Below are 22,255 nucleotides of genomic sequence, written 5' to 3'. Positions count from 1 at the left end.
TTTGCAGAAATATAACCCAAGGGAATGATCCTGAGAAAGTGACCATAATTTCAAAATACGTGTTTAGTAGTTGCTACATGATCAGATAGAGATTGATTGTTAGAATTGGTGCTTCAGGTTGGTATTTACCTGTGAAAATAGAGTTGGAACTTCAAAGGTTGCCTTTCCCACGGGCCTACTTGAGTCATCCTCAAAGTTGAGTATGAGAAGAAAATTGGAAAAATTCTGCATATTTTCTTACCCTATAAAAATTTTTTGTGCTTTATAATAGATGTAATATAGTAGTAAAATAATGCCTGTGTATAATATATAAATAAGTTTAAATATATTGGGAATACCTGTTCAAAAAAATTTCTCCCCGTGGAGTACTGGATCGGAAGGGTTTGGCGGCCAGGTCTCTGTAGACTCACTGTCACGTTTGTCTTAATGGTTCAGTCCCCTTCCCTCTTCCCTAATGAATCTATGTTCAGTTATTTTTGCCGTAAAGAAAAGATAACTAAATCTTATTGAGAACGAATTAATTGTGATGTTAGGCAAGCAAGACTTGAGGAAAAGAGACTATAAAAATTCTTATTATGAAAATGTTAAGGATATTTTCTTATTTAACCATAGTATCATCATCAGACTTAAGAAAATTACAGGAATTTAATATTTCCTAATAATCTATCATATTAAAAATTCCTAGGTTGTCTCCTTAAATGTTATTTTACAGCTGGTTTGTTTGAATGAGGATCCAAATAAGGTCTACACATTACTTTTGATTGTTAACTTTTAAGTTCCTTTTGATCGAGAATATTCTTCGCTTTGCTCCCCTCATCTAACCCCCCCCCCCCCCCCATCTTGTGATTGTTTTGTTAAAGAGTCTAGTTCAGCAGTCCTAGGATAGCTGCCTGGTGTTCAGTGCCTCATCTTCTATGTTTGTCCGATTGCTTCCTGACGATATCAGCTACTTTGCTCCTTTGTTTCCATATTTCTTTTAACTGGAAATTAGATTCAGATTCAATATGTTTAGGACAAAACCTTCACTGGTCATCCTTTGTCAATTAATACAGTGTTATCAGGAGGTCAGTGATGTCTGGTTATCCACCTTTATCCGTGGTTCAGGTGATGGTATCTTGCCTCTATTGTTAGGTTTCATTTTTCCCTTAACCATCAAAAGGTAATCTGTGGGGGATGGTGTTTTAGTATCACGCAAATATCTAGTGTTCCATCAGCATTTCACGTAATGATTTTATTATCCCTTGATGATGCTTGCCTGGAATAATTTATTTCATTAGGCATTGCAAAATGGTGGTTTTCAACTTCTGTCATTTTGTACATTTATTGGCTACCTTTTCTATAAAGAAGAGCTTGTGCTTATCAGCTAGAACTGTTCAGTTAACCTGAACTTGTCTGTTCAGAAGCAGCAGGACAGATGTGCAGTTCTTTCCCTTTAATTATCAGTTTTCAGGGTAAGGAGTTGATGCTCTCTTTCCACTGGTGATGAAAGTGTTTTCTCTTATGTTGCTTTTTTTCCTGGTGTGGTCTATGTTTTTGACTTTCTCCTTTTTGAGTATTATGAACTCTCATGGATTTGTATGTATTCAGTGTTTGCATCAGCTTTGATCACTATTCTTTTTGATGCTCATGTCATCCTCTCTTTCAGCCTGTGAGACCCTCTTCACAATGGTTCCTGTGTCTTTCTGTCATGAGCCTATTAGAACTTGATAGCTTTTCTCTGGTTATAGAGAATGTTCTAGGCAGTATATTTTTGGCCCTGGTTCTGGAATCTTTCATTTCTCTAAGAAGCCCTCGTTCCTTTTAGTGGGGATTGGTACTAGGAGTGTTCATTGTTTTGATTTTGAAATTTTCATTGAGTTTTTTCCCCCCTTTTTAGCATTTTGTCCTTACCACATTGGTCATTTCTCCCTTGTTGGTTTGGGATTTGAAGAACACGTGAGTATAATACTTTTACAAATTTACTTTCGTTAATTATCCCCAACTTTGATACTGTTGAGTAAGTGATAATGTTGTAGAGTTACTTCATTTCTCAGTCTGCCTTATACAAAGAAATAATTATCTAACGTGGTCTCGGTCTTTTCTTTTGAACTAACAGTGGCTCAAGACAGAGTAGGTCATGTTGCCAGCTAAGGGAGATGGGGTGTGAATCCTGTGATGTATTCCCTTCCTTCCTCTTGAGGGAGACCAGAGGCATACTACGGGAAAGTTTTCTTACAGGCAGGCTGATTTTCAACTTGTTCCATTATGACTCCTGTGCTCCCTTCTTTGCTTTTTCCCCAGGTACCCCATATTGAATTTAGAAAAGTAACAGTGTATCAGTAAGCTAAAAAAAGGGCTGGTCTGTCTTGGAATATGGGCTGCAGTGTTATCTAAAGAATTTGCTTTAATCTTGACATTTTATCGTTTTTCAGAGGTAGATAAATATTTGGATGGACAACTACTACTATTTTGGGGAGGCCCTAGAAAAATTTAGTCGTTTAAGGTAGAGCTGACATATGTGGAATATTCTGTTCAATTTGTGTATATGAATCCTGAGAGATCACATTCTGAAGTGTCTGAAAGGACAAGAGACGTGTTCCAGTATTTAATACAGCTCTCCGAATTCTCACTAGTTGAATGCAAGAACTTAAAAGGTTCAGATAAATGCTTTGATAAATTTTGACTTTCCAAACTGTTGCCACTTGCTATCTGAAATTCAGGAGCCAAAAAGATGAGCAGTGTTTGTCACTATCCAACTTAGTCTCTGTAAATTTCGAGTGGAACAGATTTGGCAAACAGGGGAAGCTTAGTCTCCTCAGTGGTAGGAAATGGGGTGGCAGGATGTACCGGCCGGGGGCTGCTTGGGCAGTGTGTTGCTGCTTTCCATGCTCAGCCTTTAGCAGGTCTGCTTCAGAATGGAAGGGAGTGCAGACCGTTGTAGTATTACAGCTTTTCCTTTATTTTTGTCAAATCTAATTCACTCTACCCTTATTTTGTCTGCTTGAGTCAAGTGTTATTCTTTAATTTTTCCTCACTCTTGTGTATACATAGCAGTCAGTGGGAGAGTCTGGTTTGTAGAGATGTATCCAAATGGGCTTTTATCTAGTTATACATCTATTTATAGATTGTCTAGACGGTTCATTTTTAGTCTGTCAGGACTGGTTAAGACATTGTTAAACTGGGGTGTAGGCCATGAGGTAAAATTAAATTTTATTTGTTTTCTTCTTATTTCCAGGTCCAAGCATCTCATTTTGAAGGCCTAATCACAACCATAGTAGGTTATATACTTTTAGCAATAACACTGATAATTTGTCATGTATCCTTTAATGAACCAACTTGGGTGTTCAAAAAAGAATTGTTCCTATTAATGACAAAACTATGTCTCTCCCCTTGTCCTCTTAGTGCAAGTTGTAGGTATTTGTACTAAGGATGAGGGCAGACAAGATATGAAATAAATTAATTCTGTCAAATAATATTAAATGTTGCCTAAATAGTTGCCTGTTTCATTGTACCTTTAAATGTTCAGTTTTTCCTTAACTAGATGCTGTAGGGCTTGGCAACTCTTGTTAAATTTCATAGGTCTCGTCGCTTGCTGGGAGTCTGCTATATTGTTGTTAAGGTAATTCCTTTTATAAGTTAAAACTGGAAACCATTTCTCCCCATTTGGCTGATATTGATGACCTTTATTTTTACTTAAGGTCTCTTTGTTAGTGGTGGTAGAAATTGGAGTGTTCCCTCTCATTTGTGGCTGGTGGCTGGACATCTGTTCCCTGGTGAGTTTCCTGTTCATTATTATACAATCTAATCTAAAGGCTTCAAAAAAGGAGGTCTTTAGTATGGGTTCCTTTTAAAGGAAGGTCAATATTTGATAATTTGCTTGTTTTTTTGAGAATGTATCATTGTGGAGTCAATGTTAATTTTTCTCAAGTACCTGGGTTTCTTGAGGCTTTGTAAATTGTTGATGTCAGAGTCTTTTGGCTGGAACCTTTCTAATAACCAGTGGAGAATTTTCTTAATCATTTTACCCTTCTAAATTTTATATAAATTTTAATATAATGCCAAGATATTATGTACAGTCATGCATGCTTAACAGAGGGGATAGATTCTGAGATATGTGTCATAAGGCAATTTCATCATTGTACAAACATCACAGAGCGTACTTATACAAACCTAGATGGTATAGCCTAGTACACACCTAGGCTAGATGCTATTAAACCTGTGGGACCCCCGTCATTTATGTGGTCCCTTGTTGATTGAAATGTTGTTATGCAGTGCATGAGTGTGCATAAAAAGAGTAATCTGGTGAGAAGACCGTCTTTGTAGTAATCAATTCAACCCTAGCCATTTGTTTTAACTATGATGCTCAGTTTTGATTATAGTCTTTAATGGCTGTCAGTAATAATCAGTTTCTGACTTTTCAAAAATATTTTATATGTAGAAAAGCTACTTTTGGTTCTGAAATAACATTTTCTTCCATATCTTACTATTAAAACTTTTCATGAATGTAGACCTGTAACCACTAAAAGAAGGTAGTGTGTTAACCAAAAATGATTCTTTCACAGTAGCAGTATTAGTAAAGTTCTTACTAATTGGTTTATCAGTCTTGCTTAGTATATTTAAAAACTTTAAAGTGTCGTATACATCTTTGAAATAGTATCCAATGTTGTATCATTTATATTTCTGTAACACTATGAAATGGCATTAAAAGAACTCTAGTCCTAGAACATCATAACCTACATGCATAGCGATTTATTCACTGCTTAGAAGATGGAGATTTTAATTTGGCAAATGTAAGTGGTACAAATCTCTCACCTGTTCTGTTTTGATTTAGGAAATGTTTGATGCTACTCTGAAAGATCGAGAACTGAGCTTTCAGTCAGCTCCAGGTACCACCATGTTTCTGCACTGGCTAGTGGGAATGGTGTACGTGTTCTACTTTGCCTCCTTCATTTTATTACTCAGAGAGGTAAGTTCTGTAGGGAAGTGCCGACACTATATATTTATGAAAAGGACTTTTGCTTTAACCAGAAGTTATGCCTCAAAGGCTGTGATGATTTCCTAACTAAATCATTTTCTTCATTATTTTATTCTAAGGAGGGATAACTGATAGACGAATTTGGCTTAATTGCTTTAAGCTGTTTTCAGTCATTTGTTTCAAAAATTGACAAGTTGTCTTATTTCTGTCTATAATTATTTATACTTTGAAAGATGAATAGACAGCAAACAAAATCATTTATTTTACTTGGTATATATTGTAGTCATCCTGTAATACAAATTTTTGGAATCTTACGTGATGTGAGTTTGTCTTGGACTTCCTTCAAGGAAATGTAACGCTAGAAATATCCAAAGGGTATGATTTTGTAGGATCTAATATGTAAAATAGTCTTGAAGCAGGCTTCTTAAGTATAGAATTAGACTGAGAGTCCTTTATGATTCTAGTTTGGGTGCCGTAATTAATCCTACTTTTGGAGTACAGTCCTTACTGATTTGAAGACAATGAAAATGAGTATTTGGTTATTATACATCTCATGCTTAGTCTGGTGCAATAGGAAGTATAAAATTGAGTAATTACGATTAGGTGTTCTTGCCACTGTGCATTCTTTCCCCGAATATTACTGCCTGCTCACTCTGTGCCAGACCGTGTGCTGTCTGCTGGGGTAGTAGTGAGAAACAAGGACACGGTACTCATTCTCCTTGATTTTCCATTTTGGGAAGGAATACAGCCATTGATCAAGTCAGCTTACTCCATCGAGAATAGTGAGAGAGATGTGCAGGGCCCAAAGAGCAGGCCGACTCATCCGGTGGGAACGGAATACAAAGGCACAAAGGTTTAACGCTCTTGTTTCCTTTGCTCTTTGAGAGATTTGAGGAGTTGGGGAGGGGGCCAGGGGCCAAAATGTTCTCCTGAATCATGTAGTGTAAGTTTAGTAAATTCTCTTTTTGAAAAAAAAGTGATTGAGGCTAACTTAATAATGTTTTTCTTTTAAATTGTAATTATATATGACCTCTAAATTACATTGTTAAGTGTTAAAGTGTTTTATACTGAATTTTTTCATTTCATCAATGTGGTGGTTTTTTGTTGACACCGAATTCTAGTCTTTGGGAGTTAGATGGAACCTTAGAGGTCATATCTCATAACCTCCTCATTTGGAAGGTGAGAAGTAGAGTTTGGGCAGATGAGACCCTTTACACAGGGCAATGCGGTGACTTTGAACCACCCAGGATTATTACCGAGACTCAGCCATTGCCCTATCACCCATAGCCTCTTTGGGTTGGTGATTTCCACTGAGAAAGAGAAAAAGATGTAGATAATAAAATGAAGATCCTGAGAAACTGTAGAGTTCCTTAATTAAGATGAACTAGTCTCCAGAAGTGTCACACTGAAATCAGATCTTCTGTTTAGAACATTTATAAATTACAACCTAATCCTTTTACCAGATGATAGAATATAGCGACAATTTTTTAAAAAAATATTTTTCTTCTCATAGATCTAGATTTCTTGGCAAATTGTACTTAATAAATTTTTTTCATTGAATGGTTAAAAGCATCACAAGACATCAAACACTGGATAGTTTTCATAGAGATTCTGATTTAGGAACTTCTTTTCCCAGGAAAGCCATATGGATTTTCTGGGGCTCATTTTATAAGATGCCAAAGTAATTTTAAGAGCTTATTTTTCTGTTAACGTTTTAACTCGTATATAGAGCCTAAAGACATTGGTGAGTATTTATAGCATTTAAAATATATTTGCAGGTACTTCGACCTGGTGTCTTGTGGTTTCTGAGGAACTTGAATGATCCAGATTTTAATCCAGTACAAGAAATGATCCACCTTCCCATTTATAGGCATCTCCGAAGATTTATTTTGTCAGTGGTAAGCATAACTTTTTTTGTTGTTGTAGTGAAGTGTGCTACCCTTTGGAGAGATAGATGTATTTTTTGGTAATGGGGACTGGTAGAGTAGATTGAATAATTTATGTTTATTTAGGTCTGTGGAACTCGGTTGTCAAATAGCTATTTTATTGACTACCTTGATAAAATAAATAAAAAATTTACTAAAGCAAAAATACCTTGTAGTTCTTTAGTAGTATAATTGATTACCAAATTATGGGTTTCTGAATTACATTTAATTTGTGTTGAAGCAATGGAGATTTGTTGATACCTTCTAAATTCAATTCAGTTCAATTCACTTCTTTTTTTTAGTGAGGAAGATTGGCCCTGAGCTAAGATATGTTGCCAGTCTTCCTCCTTTTGTTTGAGGAAGATTGTCACATCTGTGGCAGTCGTCTTCTCTTTTGTATGTGGGATGCCACCACAGCATGGCTCAATCAGCGGTGCGTAGGTCCATGCCTGGGATCCAAACCTGCGAACCCTGGGCCACTGAAGCAGAGCACACGAACCTAACCACAAAGCTATCGGGCTGCCCTAAATTAAATTCTTAACAGAAGCATCTAAAAGTCTTTCCCACCTGAAACAAGAAATTATGTAGTTAAATCTAAGTTTTTCCAAAATAAAATTCTAAAGGCATTATTGTACTCTTTGGAAACTTTTTTAGGAGTTTACATGGGTTATGTTTTATAATGGTTACAGGTGATACATTAAGTTGCAGACAGTTCTCCTTCATTATGAATTTCTAGCACTCTCCTCACATAACATGCAGTGATTATCCTCTGTGGCCCCTGTGTGAGCTCTTGTGTCCTAGAGAGAGAGAGAAAAGCAGCTGTCCCAAGAACGCATTTTTTGTGTGTGTGAGGAAGATTGGCTCTGAGCTACCATCTGTTGCCAATCTTCCTCTTTTTTTGCGTGAGGAAGATTGTCCCAGAGGTAACATCTGTGCCAGTGTTCCTGTATTTGCTATTTGGGCTGCTGACAAGTGGCGTAGGTCCACACCCTGGATCCAAACCCACGAACCTGGGCTGCTGAAGCAGAGCGTGCTGGACTTAACCACTATGCCATGGGGCCGGCCCACAGGAATGCACTCTTTACACAGAGTGACTCAAGTATAGTGTGTCCAGTGAGAACACTGGGGGCCCTGGTGGGTGTAGACTTGGACTGCATATTGGTTGAGTATGTTCTGAAGTATGTCTCTCACTGGAGTGATTTATGTTGGTGTCCTGCCCTTTTCCTTCCTGCAGATTGTCTTCGGCTCCATTGTCCTCCTGATGCTTTGGCTTCCTATACGTATAATTAAGAGTCTCCTGCCTAATTTTCTTCCATACAATGTCATGCTCTATAGGTAAGGTTTTGAAATTTGGAAGCTTTACCAATTTAGCTCTGTTAGGGATTTGATATTCAGAGTACATACATTTAAAACATTCATTTCTTACAGATAGTAGAAATCACCTGATAGTTAAATTTTACCATGTTCTGGATCATGTAAACATTAGTTTAGCAGTTACAGTATCCAAAGAAAGACTGACTGATTTTTCTGCAGATGAAGTGTGCCTTTGTTCAGCATTGAGATGATTATCATATCTAATGAGAGTGTGTTAGTAGCATAATCTTTATATGAAAAGCACATCATAGAGAATGCAGCCATAATTGTACGTTTAATTGTGGATTAAAAATAGGGTATAAGGCTCATAGATGGAAAACCTTTTTTGATTTAAAAACTTGTCACCTGGAAACCTAGTCTCCCCAACTCCTTCCTGTATTCCCTTTTTCAGTCTTGCATTATCCCTTCAGTCACCTAAACCAGAAATCTGCCAGGCAAATTGGATTTCTTCCTCAAATTTACTTCTAATTAGTCTTTAAATCTTGTTAATTCTGATTCTTTAAGATCTCTTATCTAATCCAATTTGATTTACCACCTACTACCTTAGTTCAGGCCTTCTCTGGTTTTCCATTTAGAATCCATCCCTAACAGCCCTGCCTCTTCCTCCATAACCCGCAGTCATTTAGAATGACATACAGGACTTGGCATCATCTCAGCTGTCTTTCCAGCATCTTGTCCCAGCTCTGTCTGACTTGAATTCCACTCTCCGCCAGGCTCAACCTCCGTTGAGTCTCCCCATAAATGCCTAGCTGTTCCTCGTCTCTCTCTCTCTTTGGAATGATCTTCTTTCCCACATTTGCCTGGCAAACTTTTTCTCTCTCTCCTGAAAATCTAAATCAAGGTCTTATTCTCTGAGTTTTTCCCTAACTGGAGTAAATCATCACTCTCTATGTAGTTGGGTCTGGTCATAGTGAGAACCCAGAAGTGCAGATTCTGGCTTTATATTGTTGGGATAGACCCATTTTGGTAGTCAGTTATACTTAGAAGTTTAGCTAAGTTTTTGGGCTGTATAGCAATATGTAGTCCGTTCTTCATTCAACAAAATTGAAGGCCCATTATATGCCAGGTACTTTCTATGCAGGAGGGACGTAACAGTGTGCAAACAGAATCAAGAAAAATCTCTGCCCTTGTGGAGCTTACATTTCATTGGGGCAGACAGCCATTAAAATAGGTGAAATATATAGTATGTCATAAGTGCTGTGGGGAAAAATGAAGCAGAGAAAGGGCATAGGGAGAATGGCTAGGATGGGGTTGTAGTTTAGAAGTGACTGGAGGACCTGAGAAGGTGGTAGATGAGGGAAGCCCTGAAGGAGGTGAGGAGCCACGTGGATCTCTGAAGCAGAGTGTCCTTGCAGGGGTCAGGCAAGTGCAGTGGCATTGGGGTCTGTTTGAGGAGCAGCAGGGAGGCCAGTTTGGCTGCAGTAGAAGAAGGGGAGCAAAATGGTTGGCCATGAGGTCAGAGAGGTCATGGAAAGCCACACCCTAGAGAGCCTTGTAAGCCATTATAAGCACTTTGGCTTTAGCTTGAGTGATTCGGGGAATTCTTGGAAAGGTTTGAGCAGAGGAGTGATCAGACGCTGGCTGCTATGATGAGAAAAGACTGGGTAGGGTGGCCAGGGCAGAAGCAGGAAGCCAGCTGGAGGATAATGCAGTGCTCCTGGTGAGAGGTGAGCATGGTTGAGATGAAGGAAGTAGCAGTGGAGGTAACAAAAGTGGTTAGATTTAGGATATTGTTAGGGTATAGTCAACAGGATTCTCTGGCTGTTTGAATGTGGGGTGAAAAAAAGGTGGTCAGGGATCCAAGTTTCTGTCCTGAGCACCTGAAAGGACGTAGTTGCCATTTACTGAGATGAGGAAGACTGTGGAAGAGCAAGATTAAAAAGGAAGAGTGGGAATTTGATATTGAACATGACGAATTTAAGGTGTCTAATGTCTACGTGAAACATTGAGCTGGCGCTTTGAATATATAGGTTAGCAGTTAGTGAAGATGTCAGAGCAGTACAAGGAAATTTCCAGAAAGGTGCTATTTTAAGCCACATGAGGTTGCATGCTTCCAGAGAGCACGTGTGGACAGCAGGAGAGAGGACAGCGCATGGGGCCCTTCATTGTCTCCAGGTCCGGGAGATGAAAGGGGGAACCAGTGGGTCTTGGAAAAGCATTCAAGGACAAAGTGTTTTGAGCAAGGAGTGACTAATTGTGTAACGTGCTACTCATATAGCAAGTGAGGTGAGGACCAAGACCTGAGCATTGGATTGCACACCACGAAGGGCATTGGCGACGCTTGTCAGGAATAGTTTTGGTGGAGTTTGAGGGGGAAGCCTTGCTGGCTTCGGTGGAAGAGAGGTGATAAAGACAATGACTTCATTTTATTCTTCAAGGAGTTTTGTTATCATCTCATTGAATGTTTAATATGATATAGTTATAATGGAAATAGAATTCACATTGTAAATTATGGCTCTTTGTGATTGTCTTAGTGATGCTCCAGTGAGCGAACTGTCCCTTGAGCTGCTTCTGCTGCAGGTTGTCTTGCCAGCATTACTTGAGCAGGGACACACACGGCAGTGGCTGAAGGGGCTTGTGCGAGCATGGACTGTTACTGCTGGATACTTGCTGTAAGTACAGGCAGGTGACTCGTGGGCGTGTCATTTGTGTTGGTCTAATAACCTTTCTGAAAAAGTATGTTCCATGCTCCACTCGGGAAAAATTAGTTTTTTAAAAAGACTTTGTTTCTCCTTTTTCTCCCCAAAGCCCCCTGGTACATAGTTGTATATTTGCTTTTTTAGTTGTGGGACCTTCTAGTTGTGGCATGTGGGACACCACCTCAGCATGGCCTGATGAGCGGTGCCACGTCTGCATGCAAGATCCAAACCAGGGAAATCCTGGGCCGTGGAAGCAGAGTGCGTCAGCTTAACCACTCAGCCACGGGGCCGGCCCCTGGAAAAATTAGTTTTAATAAGAGAGAGTTCAGTGATATCTGCAGGTGTACATAATAATTATTTCTAAAATTTTTAATTTTTCTTAATTTTGTAATCATTGTTCATCCTTTTATGGAGAATGTATGCATGTTTTTACCCTTTTACTGAGGTTTACGACTGCCCCAAAATCTTTCATTTCATTACACAGAGTAAAAATAAAAATTTTCTTAGTGCCTTAAAAACAAACCAACTTACTCTTATTTTAGAAGTCCTAACCTGGGAAATAGGCTCTTTTCAGATTTGGTTTCTCAGTCATTTAGTCAGCATGTTGCATTTATCTTTTTCAAGGTTTATATATTATATGCTATTTAAAAGTTGAATCTTGGGGCTGGCCCAGTGGCCCAGTGGTTAAGTGCGCACGTTCCGCTTCGGCGGCCCAGGGTTCACTGGTTCGGATCCCGGGTGTGGACATGGCACCGCTTGGCAAGCCATGCTCTGGTAGGCGTCCCGCATATAAAGTAGAGGAAGGTGGGCACTGATGTTGGCTCAGGGCCAGTCTTCCTCAGCAAAAAGAAAAGGATTGGCAGCAGATGTTAGCTCAGAGCTAATCTTCCTCAAAAAAAAAGAGAGAGAAAAAAAAGTTAAATCTTTGTGATTTAAACGTTTCTTCAGAAAGTGTGTGGCATCCTGTGAATAACTTAATCTGAAGTATGCATTTGGTTGTATTTGACTGAAGATTTTTCCTTCTCTGTCTGCCTCATGTCCCTGTCGGACCCGCCTCCTTGCCCCATCTCATTTTTGTCTTGGCTGATTGGGAGGTTTTAGTTGAGCTACATGTTGGAGCAGACACAGTAGCCATCCTTAGAGAAGGAAAAAAGCTGAATTTTCCCCTTGAGATCGTCACATAGAGTATCTTGTACATTGTACTTTTTTTTTTCAGTTACTGATTTCTTCTCAGATACTGGCTAAAGAAAACATAAAAGAGATTGAATTTATGGGGTATTCTGTAAGTTAACGTTAAATTTGGAAGTTTTAATTTAAAGCATGCACCAACTTTTAGACCAGATTGAGGTAATGGTGCTACATATAGATTCTACTTGTACATTTTCTGCCCTAAGTAGTAATTGCTACAAAAGTCAGTCTCATGTCTGCCATTTTATTCTGAAGTGAGAATTTTCACTGTTGTAAACTTTTTATGCAGGGATCTTCATTCCTATTTGCTGGGAGACCAGGAAGAAAATGAGAACAGTGCAAACCAACAAGTTAACAATAACCAGCACGCTCGAAATAACAACGCTATCCCTGTGGTGGGGGAAGGCCTGCATGCAGCTCACCAAGCCATACTCCAGCAGGGAGGGCCCGTCGGCTTTCAGCCTTACCGCCGGCCTTTAAATTTTCCACTCAGGGTGGGTACTGCACAGACTTAACCAGAAGTCGAGTGTTTTCAGATTTCTCTTGAGAAATTTTGGTGCTGTTATTGGTGCTATTAGCATGTAGTCCTCTGTGTAGACATGTCTTAGAGTCTTCTAACGAGAACCTGTGTCTTTTGGTCCTCTAATATATGTAAATATCAGTAAGTTTATCAAATTTTAGAAATCGGTCCTAGTGTTGGGATTCCTGTGCTATTGCTGTGCTGTTGCTCCTTGCTGTTTGAAAGGAACAGTATGAAAGACCCTACAGCAAATGAAAAATTAACATTATTGATACATTTCAACTGTCTGTCGGGAAGTGGAATGGGCATTTTAATATTTTTCTCCCATTTAATCCTTATCCCAATAATGTAAGGTATGAGTAATAATCTCATGTTTGCAGCTGATGAAACTGAAGACCAAATTGATTAAGGAAGGGCCTGTCCCACTGAGAGACTTTTCCCCCCAAAACTCCACCAAAACCGTTCTTGACAAGGGTTGCCACTGACCTTCATGATGTTAAATCCAGTGGTCAGGTCTTGGTCCTCATTTTCCTTCCTGTATTAGCAGCATGTTACACGATTGCTCACTTCTTGCTCTGCAGAACACTTTTTTGGAAAGCCTTCAAGAATCTTCATGGAGGGGGTGATGCCTCTAGGTCTTTAAAGCTAGGAGGCCAGGCAGAGAGAAAAATAGAAGGTGGGAAGGGCATTCTAGGCTTGTGTCAGTTAGACGTGGTAGCTTTGTGACCGCAGGGAGTTGAGTGTATCTCGAGGGTGGGGGATGCAGGAGAGCTGCGGGAGATGGGGGGCTGTTGGATGAGCAAAAGGTACTTTCTGACCCAGATTAGAGAATCATGAAAGAGTTTCTCAAGCAGTGAGAGCTGACAAAGCCGCAGAGGCTCCTCTCGGAGTGTTGCTGTCTGTCCTTTTCAGTCTTCCCAGTGAGCTCTGCCCCTGAACTTGGGAAGACCTGTGCCTGGTAAGGTAGACAGCCAGCAGCAGTTGCACCTTTCTGTCTGGGATAGCCGCTTCCCTCCTCTCTCAGTGTGTTCTCTTTTATCTGCTCTTCTCAGTACAGGTGACCCAGCTACACATGGCTGTTTACATTTAAACTTAATTAAAAGTAAATACAATTTGTAAATATGTGAGGTGATGGATGTGGTAATTACCTTGATGGTGGGAATCCCTTCACAATGTGTATATATATCAAATCACATCGTAGACTTTAAATATATTGCAATTTTATTTGTCAGTTATACCTCAGTAAAGCTGAAAAAAGAAAAAAGTAAATTTCTTGTAGGCAACACACACACACACAAAGAAGATATAATTTCTTTTTTTTTTCTTTTTTTTTGGCTGGGAAAGATTCGCCCTGAGGTAACATCTGTTGCCCATCTTTCTCTCATTTTTTTTTTCCTCCCCAGAGCTCCAGTACATAGTTGCACACTAGTTGTAAGTTCTTCTAGTTCTTCTGTGTGAGCCACCACCACAGCGTGGTTACTGACAGACGAGTGGTGTGGTTCTGCGCCCAGGAACCAAACCCGGGCTGCTGAAATGAAGTGTGCCAAAGTTTAACTGCTAGGCCATCAGGGCTGGCTCAGTAAATATAATTTAAAATTCTGTTACTCATTCATACTGACCCCATGTTAAGTGCTTGATGGCTCCTTTGTTGGGCAGTGCAGATGGAGACATTTCCATCACCACAGAAAGTTCTAATTGGACTGTGCTGTTAGAGAGTATGCTTTGCTTTCATAAAAAGATGTTTTTCATAATTTGATTAAAAAGTGAATATTTATTTTTAATAGGGAAAATTTAAGCTGATTGCTTTATTTTTAGGCTCTCAGAGTAAAAAATATATTTACTTGTTACTTGCTGACATTTTTGTTTATATGAAACAAAATGAAAATGAACACTTATTTTCTTTTTGGCTGAAATTATAGGTGATTTTACCTAAAATAAGACTTTCCTTTTTATGTGGAATGGAAGGAAACCTGGAAATGCAAATATGGGCAGTTTCTTCTTACGGGGAAAATTGTGTTGATTCCTTCAGGGGTGTGATAAACTATGTTGAGCACATATATATGATTTATGCAGTCTTATTTTTGCCTTGCAGATATTTTTGTTGATTGTCTTCATGTGTATAACCTTACTGATCGCCAGCCTCATCTGCCTTACTCTACCAGGTGGGAGCTCATCCTTGCTATCTGCTGATGACATTGTGAAAAGTCGCTTTGTTTATAAGTGTATATCTTGCTGTGATGTGATCTTTCATCAAATATAAACTTGAAGTAGTTTTCCCCTAATTTTTGATTGAATATGGAACATTGATCTATTTAGAGCTGTCTGTCTCGTTGGACTCATTTTTATCAGAGCAGGGGGGGACAAAGTCAGGATATAATTTATGGTTCATTTTTGCAAGTAAAGTACTTTAGTTTTATTTGGCAAGTACTTTACTTGAAAAAATGTGGTCATTGAGTTTTCATGGACATTGTCCTGTTACATTATGGGTCTTCAAAAAGTCATCTGTGCGGCTTAAGTCATTTTTTTAGAGCCAGTCTTTTGATGTTAATTAACGTTTGCCCTCATTATATATGTAATTACCTTTCCAATCTGCTAATTGCTGTCGCTGGAGACCTTTATGAAGCCAGACTGTTTTCCTTTATTGTCTGGTATTCACAAATACTAATCTTTAAATTTCAGCTAAGCAACATTTCTTCATCTGACAAGTAAGGAGCTGTGGATGAGTATAGTAGTTTGTCATCTTCTGCAGAGGTCAGGGGTAAATGGAGTGGAGTCCAAAGCCAATGACAAAGTGTCAGGAACAGCTTACTGGCCCCACCCTGCCAGTTAGTGTTTATATTGAGCTAGAAAATTCTAAATCATACTGATAGGTGTTAGCCACTTAAATAATCATTAAGTGAAAGATAATTTTCAGCTCTTATCAGGCCTATAAGTGTACATTGAGTTAGTGTCTTGAGTATAACACTAACTCAGTATAATTTGGTATGTCAGATTTGTATTAAGTACTTGAGTTTTCCCATGAGGGCTAAGGCCAGGAAGGAACAACTGGGAAATTTAGTTTCAAGTGAGGTTTCTAAAAAAAAAAGAATGTTTTCTAATCTGTAGGAATTGTCATTTACCTTAACCTGGTAAAAATGAAGATTTTTTTTTTTTTACCGTATGATGATTTTTGACGTTTAAAACTTTGCTCTTAAGCTCACTGCTCCTTATATCACACCTGTTAAAATGACAAAGTCTCATTTACCATTGGGTGCAACGTAGTAAATGTATTGCTGAGAAAACTTAGTTTCTGAGCTTTGGACAGTTTTACATTTGTGGTTTTTGTGTTCCATATTCATGTTTTTATCAGAAATACTAATACAAAGTTAACAAAAGAAGGAAACTTAGTTTTATACTTGAATGTGGCAATAAAAGTACTTTAATTTTATTGAAGACTTACTAAATGTTTCCCAGTTAATCCAGTCCCGCCATCTAATGGAAAGAATGCAGTTATGTTTAACCACAGAAACGCTTGGTGTCATAGTACATGCTTAAGGCGGGAGGAGGCTGTTCCCCCCATAGGTTACTTGTCTGTAGCTGTAATTTAACTGATAGTGAGTTACTGCAAACTGCAAACTGACTCTGTCCTCTCAAAAACACTTGATTAGAAGTATGTGCAGTTTAGAATAAAAAGTTGGCAATTAAATTTTTTAAAACCGGCCAACCAAACAACAAGAAAAAAAGCGTTGGAGTAGAAATATATTGAGAGAACACTAGACATTTCTACAGAATTATCAGTGATCATTTTTATATCTTCAAATTAAGATGCACATGCGTTTATATTTCATGTAACATCTACATGTTTTTGCCTTTAAAAATGAGTTATTTTCACACCCATGCTGTTTCGTGAGGTTGCAAGGAAGTCTGTGGTTATCAGCATTATGGCTTGTAAGACTTGACTGTTGAGCTTGTCTAGTTTGATTGGAGGTAGTGTAGTTCAGTGGTCAAGAGCATGAGCTTTGTCCTGTAGACCTGAGTTCAAATTCAGCCTCCACCTTTGTGTCACCTTGGTTGGGCAAGGCTCTATTGCTGACCCTGTTTCTTACTCTTCAAATGGAGGTGGTAGCTTGTTGGGAGGATTATTGAGATAATATATGGAAAATGCTCAGAACAGCCACTGGCTCGTGTTAGATATTCAAAAGTAACAGTCTTCTATTCAGGAGAAATCAATCCATAGAAAAATACACTGGAAATCTGGGTCTTGCTGTTCTAGCTAGCCTTGTTAAGAAGTAACCATGGAAAGAAATTTGCTATATAAATGATCTTGCCTGAGAGTTAGGTTTTTGTGAATACAAAGAGAATTTTTTTTGTAATTGTTTCAGTGTGAGGCAATCCCTTAGACAACTCTCAGATCTCTTTCCCAAGCTTCAGTATATTTAGATCTTATTTTTTTCCTGAGAAAATTAATATGATATTCTTTGGTTATTGTGTTTTAAAATGTTATTGTGCCCATTTTCTTACTAAAATAAGCTTAGTTTCCTATTTTGATGAACAAGCCAATTGAAAGGAAGTTACTCTAAATTATTTGTAATATTCCTAAAAATTGAAAGTATTGACAGCACAAATAATAGAAAGTAAATTCTCCACTTTTGTCCTATTATGTGTATATTGGTTTTATTTGGTGGTAAAAACAATGAAAACAACAACTCTCTCAAGCTTTTTCAAACCTGGAAGAACAGGTAATTGGCATGGCAAGCCAGAGTGCACGTCACAGGAGAGCTCGTCCCCAGTGACCGACTGTGGTTGAGTTGTGTCTTAATCAAATAATTGCATTCTTTAGAGTTTGTGGAGTTTTTTTTCTTGGTTTTTGTTGTTAATGAAGACACTGATATATCAAAATATGATGTGTTTTTACTAATCACTTAGAATGATGAAAAATACTAGTAGTACAAAATTAGCATCAGGATTACAGTTCTCTTTACATAGTCAAGTATCTCATTTATCAGACTTTCTCTTTTCAGTTTTTGCTGGCCGTTGGTTAATGTCATTTTGGACGGGGACTGCCAAAATCCATGAGCTCTACACAGCTGCCTGTGGTCTCTATGTTTGTTGGCTAACCATAAGGGCGGTGACGGTGCTGGTGGCGTGGATGCCGCAGGGGCGCAGAGTGATCTTCCAGAAGGTTAAAGAGTGGTCCCTCATGGTAGGTTTTTCTCATAACGACTGATCTTGTCTGACAGGACTAGTAGATATTTTTCCAGTCATTTCTCTAAATCTTTTCTCTTTTGCTTCTTCATTATTCTGATAGTGTCAAGAGAGTTGATTTTTTTGAGTTGGAAGGAATATTCCTTTAAGACAATAGCTTTCTAGGTCATTCTGAGAACCACAGTCAGATGTATTTCGGGGTTAAAAGAAAATCATGCTATTAAGTGATCCAGTAAGACCCTTGAGTTAGAAATGTAATTAGAAAACTTATTTTGGAGCTGGATTACATGTTTTAAGAAATAAGATGTTCTGGGGGCTGGCCCCATGGCGCAGTGGTTAAGTTCGTGTGCTCTGCTTTGGCGGCCCAGGGTTTGCTGGTTCAGATCCTGGGTGTGGACCTAGGACTGCTCATCAAGCCATGCTGTCATCAAGTCATACTGTGGCAGGCGTCCCACATATAAAGTAGAGGAAAATGGGCACAGATACTAGCTGAGGGCCAGTCTTCCTCAGCAAAAGAAGAGGAGGATTGGTGGCAGATGTTAGCTCAGGGCTAATCTTCCTCAAAAAAATTAAAAAAAAAAATTAAAAAAAGATATTCTGTAGAATTTAAAATCAATTTGTTAAAGTAGAAATTTCTTTTAATGATATTTTTTCTAAAACTTGATTTTTTGATCTATATGAATATGTAAAATCTTGACTTCATGATCAAGTCAATGTTTTTCATGTAATTGGGATTCCTTTAATTACACAGTCTAGCTAATTCAAGAGTGTCTTGGCTAATGTGGAAGTGTAGTGAGTGATGGATATTATTCTCAATGAAGAACTTAGTTGCCACAAAGGTGGGGGGAAAGTGTCTCTGTAAGGTGTGTGGCTAAGTGTGGTGATTTATTGATTGTGTTGTTGGCTGTAGCTGGCAAATATTTTTAGGTCGCTGCTTATGCCTTTTCATTTGTGTAATCAGCTCTAATTTTGTATCTGAATTTATATTTCAATTTCACCGAAAGTTTAATATCCACTTAATAATAGTGTTGAAAGAAAAACATGAGATTCATTGCATATTATGATTGGAGGAATGTAATTGCTATTTAAGCCATAAGATAATGAGGTACTTAACCATATTTAAGTACAGAACCAACTAATAGCAGTTTGCATTTAATGCTCTTCCATATCATCCAGTTGCCATGTGTAGAAGCAAGTACTGTGTCTTCACGCGTACCATGTTAGTATCTTGTTGAAACAAGTGTATTCACTGAAGCTACCTTAGGAAAAAGGGAGGTCGTCAGACATCAAGGCCACTTTAAAGATGGATTTTTCTGTCAGGATTTTGTAGTGGCTCTTTTTTTTTTTTAATTTTTTTTTAATTAAGGTTATGAAAGTTAACATCCTTGTGAAATTACAGTTGTACATCATTATTAGTCATGTTGTAGGTATACCACTTCACCCCTAGTGCCCTCCCCCCACCCCCTTTTCCCCTGGCAACCACCAGTCAGTTCTCTTTGTCCATATGTTAACTACCACCTTATGAGTGGAGTCATACAGAGTTCGTCTTTCTCTGTCTGGCTTATTTCACTCAACATAATACCCTCAAGGTCTATCCATGTTGTTGTGAACGGGACGACTTTGTCCTTTTTTATGGCTGAGTAGTATTCCATTGTATATATATACCACATCTTCTTTATCCAGTCATCAGTTGCTGGGCACTTAGGTTGGTTCCATGCTTGGCTATTGTGAATAATGCTGCGATGAACATAGGGGTGCATGGAACTTCTGGAATTGCTGATTTCAGGTTCTTAGGATAGATACCCAGTAGTGGGATAGCTGGGTCATAGGGTATTTCTATTCTTAACTTTTTGAGGAATCTCCATACTGTTTTCCATAGTGGCTGCACCAGTTTGCATTCCCACCAACAGTGTATGAGGGTTCCCTTTTCTCCACAGCCTCTCCAACATTTGTCACTCTTGGTTTTGGATATTTTTGCCATTCTAACAGGTGTAAGGTGGTATCTTAGTGTAGTTTTGATTTGCATTTCCCTGATGATTAGTGATGATGAGCATCTTTTCATGTGCCTATTGGCCATCCGTATATCTTCTTTGGAGAAATGTCTTTTCATGTCCCCTGCCCATTTTGTAATTGGGTGGTTTGATTTTTTATTGTTGAGTTGTGTGAGTTCTTTGTATATTATGGAGATTAACCCTTTGTCAGATAAATAACTTATGAATATTTTTTCCCAATTAGTGGGCTGTTTTTTTGTTTCAATCCTGTTTTCCTTTGCCTTGAAGAAGCTCTTTAGTCTGATGAAGTCCCATTTGTTTATTCTTTCTATTGTTTCCCTCATGTGAGGGGTTATGGTGTCCGAAAAGATTCTTTTGAAGCTGATGTCAAATGTAGTGGCTGTTTTTTAGTATCTCTTCTTTTCGTTTTGTGTCTACTTTGTTTTCACTTGCCACTTGGTCCAAATTCTAGAGCTGTGCTAATACAGTAGCCATGTGGCTAATGGCTACCATGTTGGACAATGTGGATGTAGGACATTTCTGTCATCATAGTAAGTTCCGTTGGACTGCACTGTTCTAGAGGGAGTCAGTTTGATCAGCTTGATTAATTACCTTAACTAGGGTTATGCAGAGCCCTTCTTCTATACCAGTCCCTCTCAGGGGCCACCAGTCAGCTGGTGGGTGGGCCACCATTGGGTCGGAGGCTCGGGACAACCAGTAGCTTTTCTTGGACAAACAAAAGCCAACTCCTGAGAATGAGATTGAAAAAAATGGCAAAACCACCTGGTTTAGTATATGTAATAAAATTAATTTTGTAGCAAAAAATTAATTTTGTAGCAACAATGGATAGTAATTTCGTGTTTTCATTATAGCTTGAGCTTTTATAGTTCCTCATTCAAATCTTAATTAAACATGTAACACAAAATGTGTGTAAGTTGTTTAAGGTAATATATTGGTTCTGTTAGGCATCAGGTCAAAGAAGAAAAATAACTTCCAAATGGAATAAAGAGTTTGGCTAATAATCAGAAAGACTGTCTTGAGTGACGTTCCTCTCATTTCCTGATAGATAATGAAGACTTTGATAGTTGCAGTGCTCCTGGCTGGAGTCGTCCCGCTCCTCCTGGGGCTCCTGTTTGAGCTGGTTATTGTTGCTCCCTTGAGGGTTCCCTTGGATCAGACTCCTCTTTTTTACCCATGGCAGGTAAGTGTGCATCTTTTACTCGTATTTTTATTGTTTTGGAATCAGAAAAATCCTTAATTTTTTTGTTATTTTAAACAGTTTGTTTAGAAGGACTCCTTAATTTTTCCTATTCTAGGAAGCCTTGTAAAATTGATTAAACAATGCATTTTAATCTGTTCTTTCAAAATATGCAGGTCATGTAATTCCTTTAAAAGACATTACTTTATGCTGTTAAAATGTCACTAACCATTCGTTAGGCTTCACCAATATTTAAAGACACAAACTAATACATGTTGATCTTTCTACTTTTAGTTAGGGTGAGAGATCGCTTGCTCCTTTTGGCTTTGAGACTTTAGCTTAAGCAGTAAGTTGTACTTTTTGAATAATTACAGCATGTTTTCCCACAAAGTCATAGGCTTATTAAAAAGAGCATTCTGAGGAAATCTATGTAGGTCACAGCAAAGGTCTTAAAGCTCACAGAAAAAGAAATTTAACTTTTCTGTAGTACTTAAAGCCCGAAGGTAACGTCATAGACCTCAAATTCTTAAGAGATATTAGGGGAAAGAGCTAGGCATCAACTTCAGTCCTTCAAAGGTTTTCCAGCCTTGTTTTTACCTTCTTTAAATATATTACAATGAATTTTCTGGAAATGAAAATTATTTGGGTTATATTTCACTTCCTCTACTTTCCAGATGAAGAATTTCCACAACTTTCATTTAACAGCAAGTATTTGCTTGAGTGCTTTAATGTGTGCCAAAACCCTGTACTGTATCCCTAAGATGGAAATGGGGCTCTTGAGGACCTCACAGGCTGGTGGGAGGGATAGGCAGGCACACAGGTAGACTGTGCTCTGAGTGGAGCAAGCACAGGGAGCTGCGGTGTTGTGTAGCAGAGCTATCTAACCTAGCTTTGGGAGTTTCAGGTAGAGTTTTCTGTAGAAGATACTGTCTAGGACAGCCTGGTAGAGTACAGAGGAGTGGGGAAGGAAGGAAGCAATGTATTCCAGGAAGTGAGACAGAGCACGCACATGTAGGAAACTGCCTCTGATCCACTGTGCTCATAGAATCAGAGACAGAAATGAGTCATAAAGGGAAATAGTTAAGTATATATGATGCTTTTCTTGTAAGAGCTGTATTACAGCTATACAAATAGCATCCGTGATTGAGGGAAAGACATTTTTTATAGAATGAGTAGATGAAATTACAGAATTAGAAAATCACCATGTTGCAATAGTTAAAATAGTTGATTCCGGCAGGAATGGTCAGTGGCTGCTGAACTCATCAGGTGAAAATTGATTGGT

At 38.5% G+C, this 22,255-nt stretch overlaps 1 protein-coding gene across 3 annotated transcripts in view; it reads left to right on the top strand.

The window, feature by feature from the left end:
- Nucleotides 1–22,255, top strand: part of MARCHF6 (membrane associated ring-CH-type finger 6) — an 84,431-nt gene that overhangs the window by 47,781 nt on the left and 14,395 nt on the right. For all 3 annotated transcript variants that reach the window (XM_070587208.1, XM_070587209.1, XM_070587207.1), the window contains exons 11-22: nt 1,877–1,935; nt 3,215–3,295; nt 3,530–3,598; nt 3,678–3,752; nt 4,811–4,945; nt 6,733–6,852; nt 8,114–8,214; nt 10,728–10,865; nt 12,370–12,574; nt 14,693–14,762; nt 17,601–17,782; nt 20,842–20,976. In XM_070587208.1, coding sequence (XP_070443309.1) covers nt 1,877–1,935; nt 3,215–3,295; nt 3,530–3,598; nt 3,678–3,752; nt 4,811–4,945; nt 6,733–6,852; nt 8,114–8,214; nt 10,728–10,865; nt 12,370–12,574; nt 14,693–14,762; nt 17,601–17,782; nt 20,842–20,976 — 1,370 coding nt within the window. The remainder of the gene's footprint in view (nt 1–1,876; nt 1,936–3,214; nt 3,296–3,529; nt 3,599–3,677; nt 3,753–4,810; nt 4,946–6,732; nt 6,853–8,113; nt 8,215–10,727; nt 10,866–12,369; nt 12,575–14,692; nt 14,763–17,600; nt 17,783–20,841; nt 20,977–22,255) is intronic.

This window comes from Equus przewalskii, chromosome 20 (assembly GCF_037783145.1).
Source record: "Equus przewalskii isolate Varuska chromosome 20, EquPr2, whole genome shotgun sequence".
Taxonomy (NCBI): Eukaryota; Metazoa; Chordata; class Mammalia; order Perissodactyla; family Equidae; genus Equus; species Equus przewalskii.
This window is presented reverse-complemented; position numbering and strand designations above follow the sequence as displayed.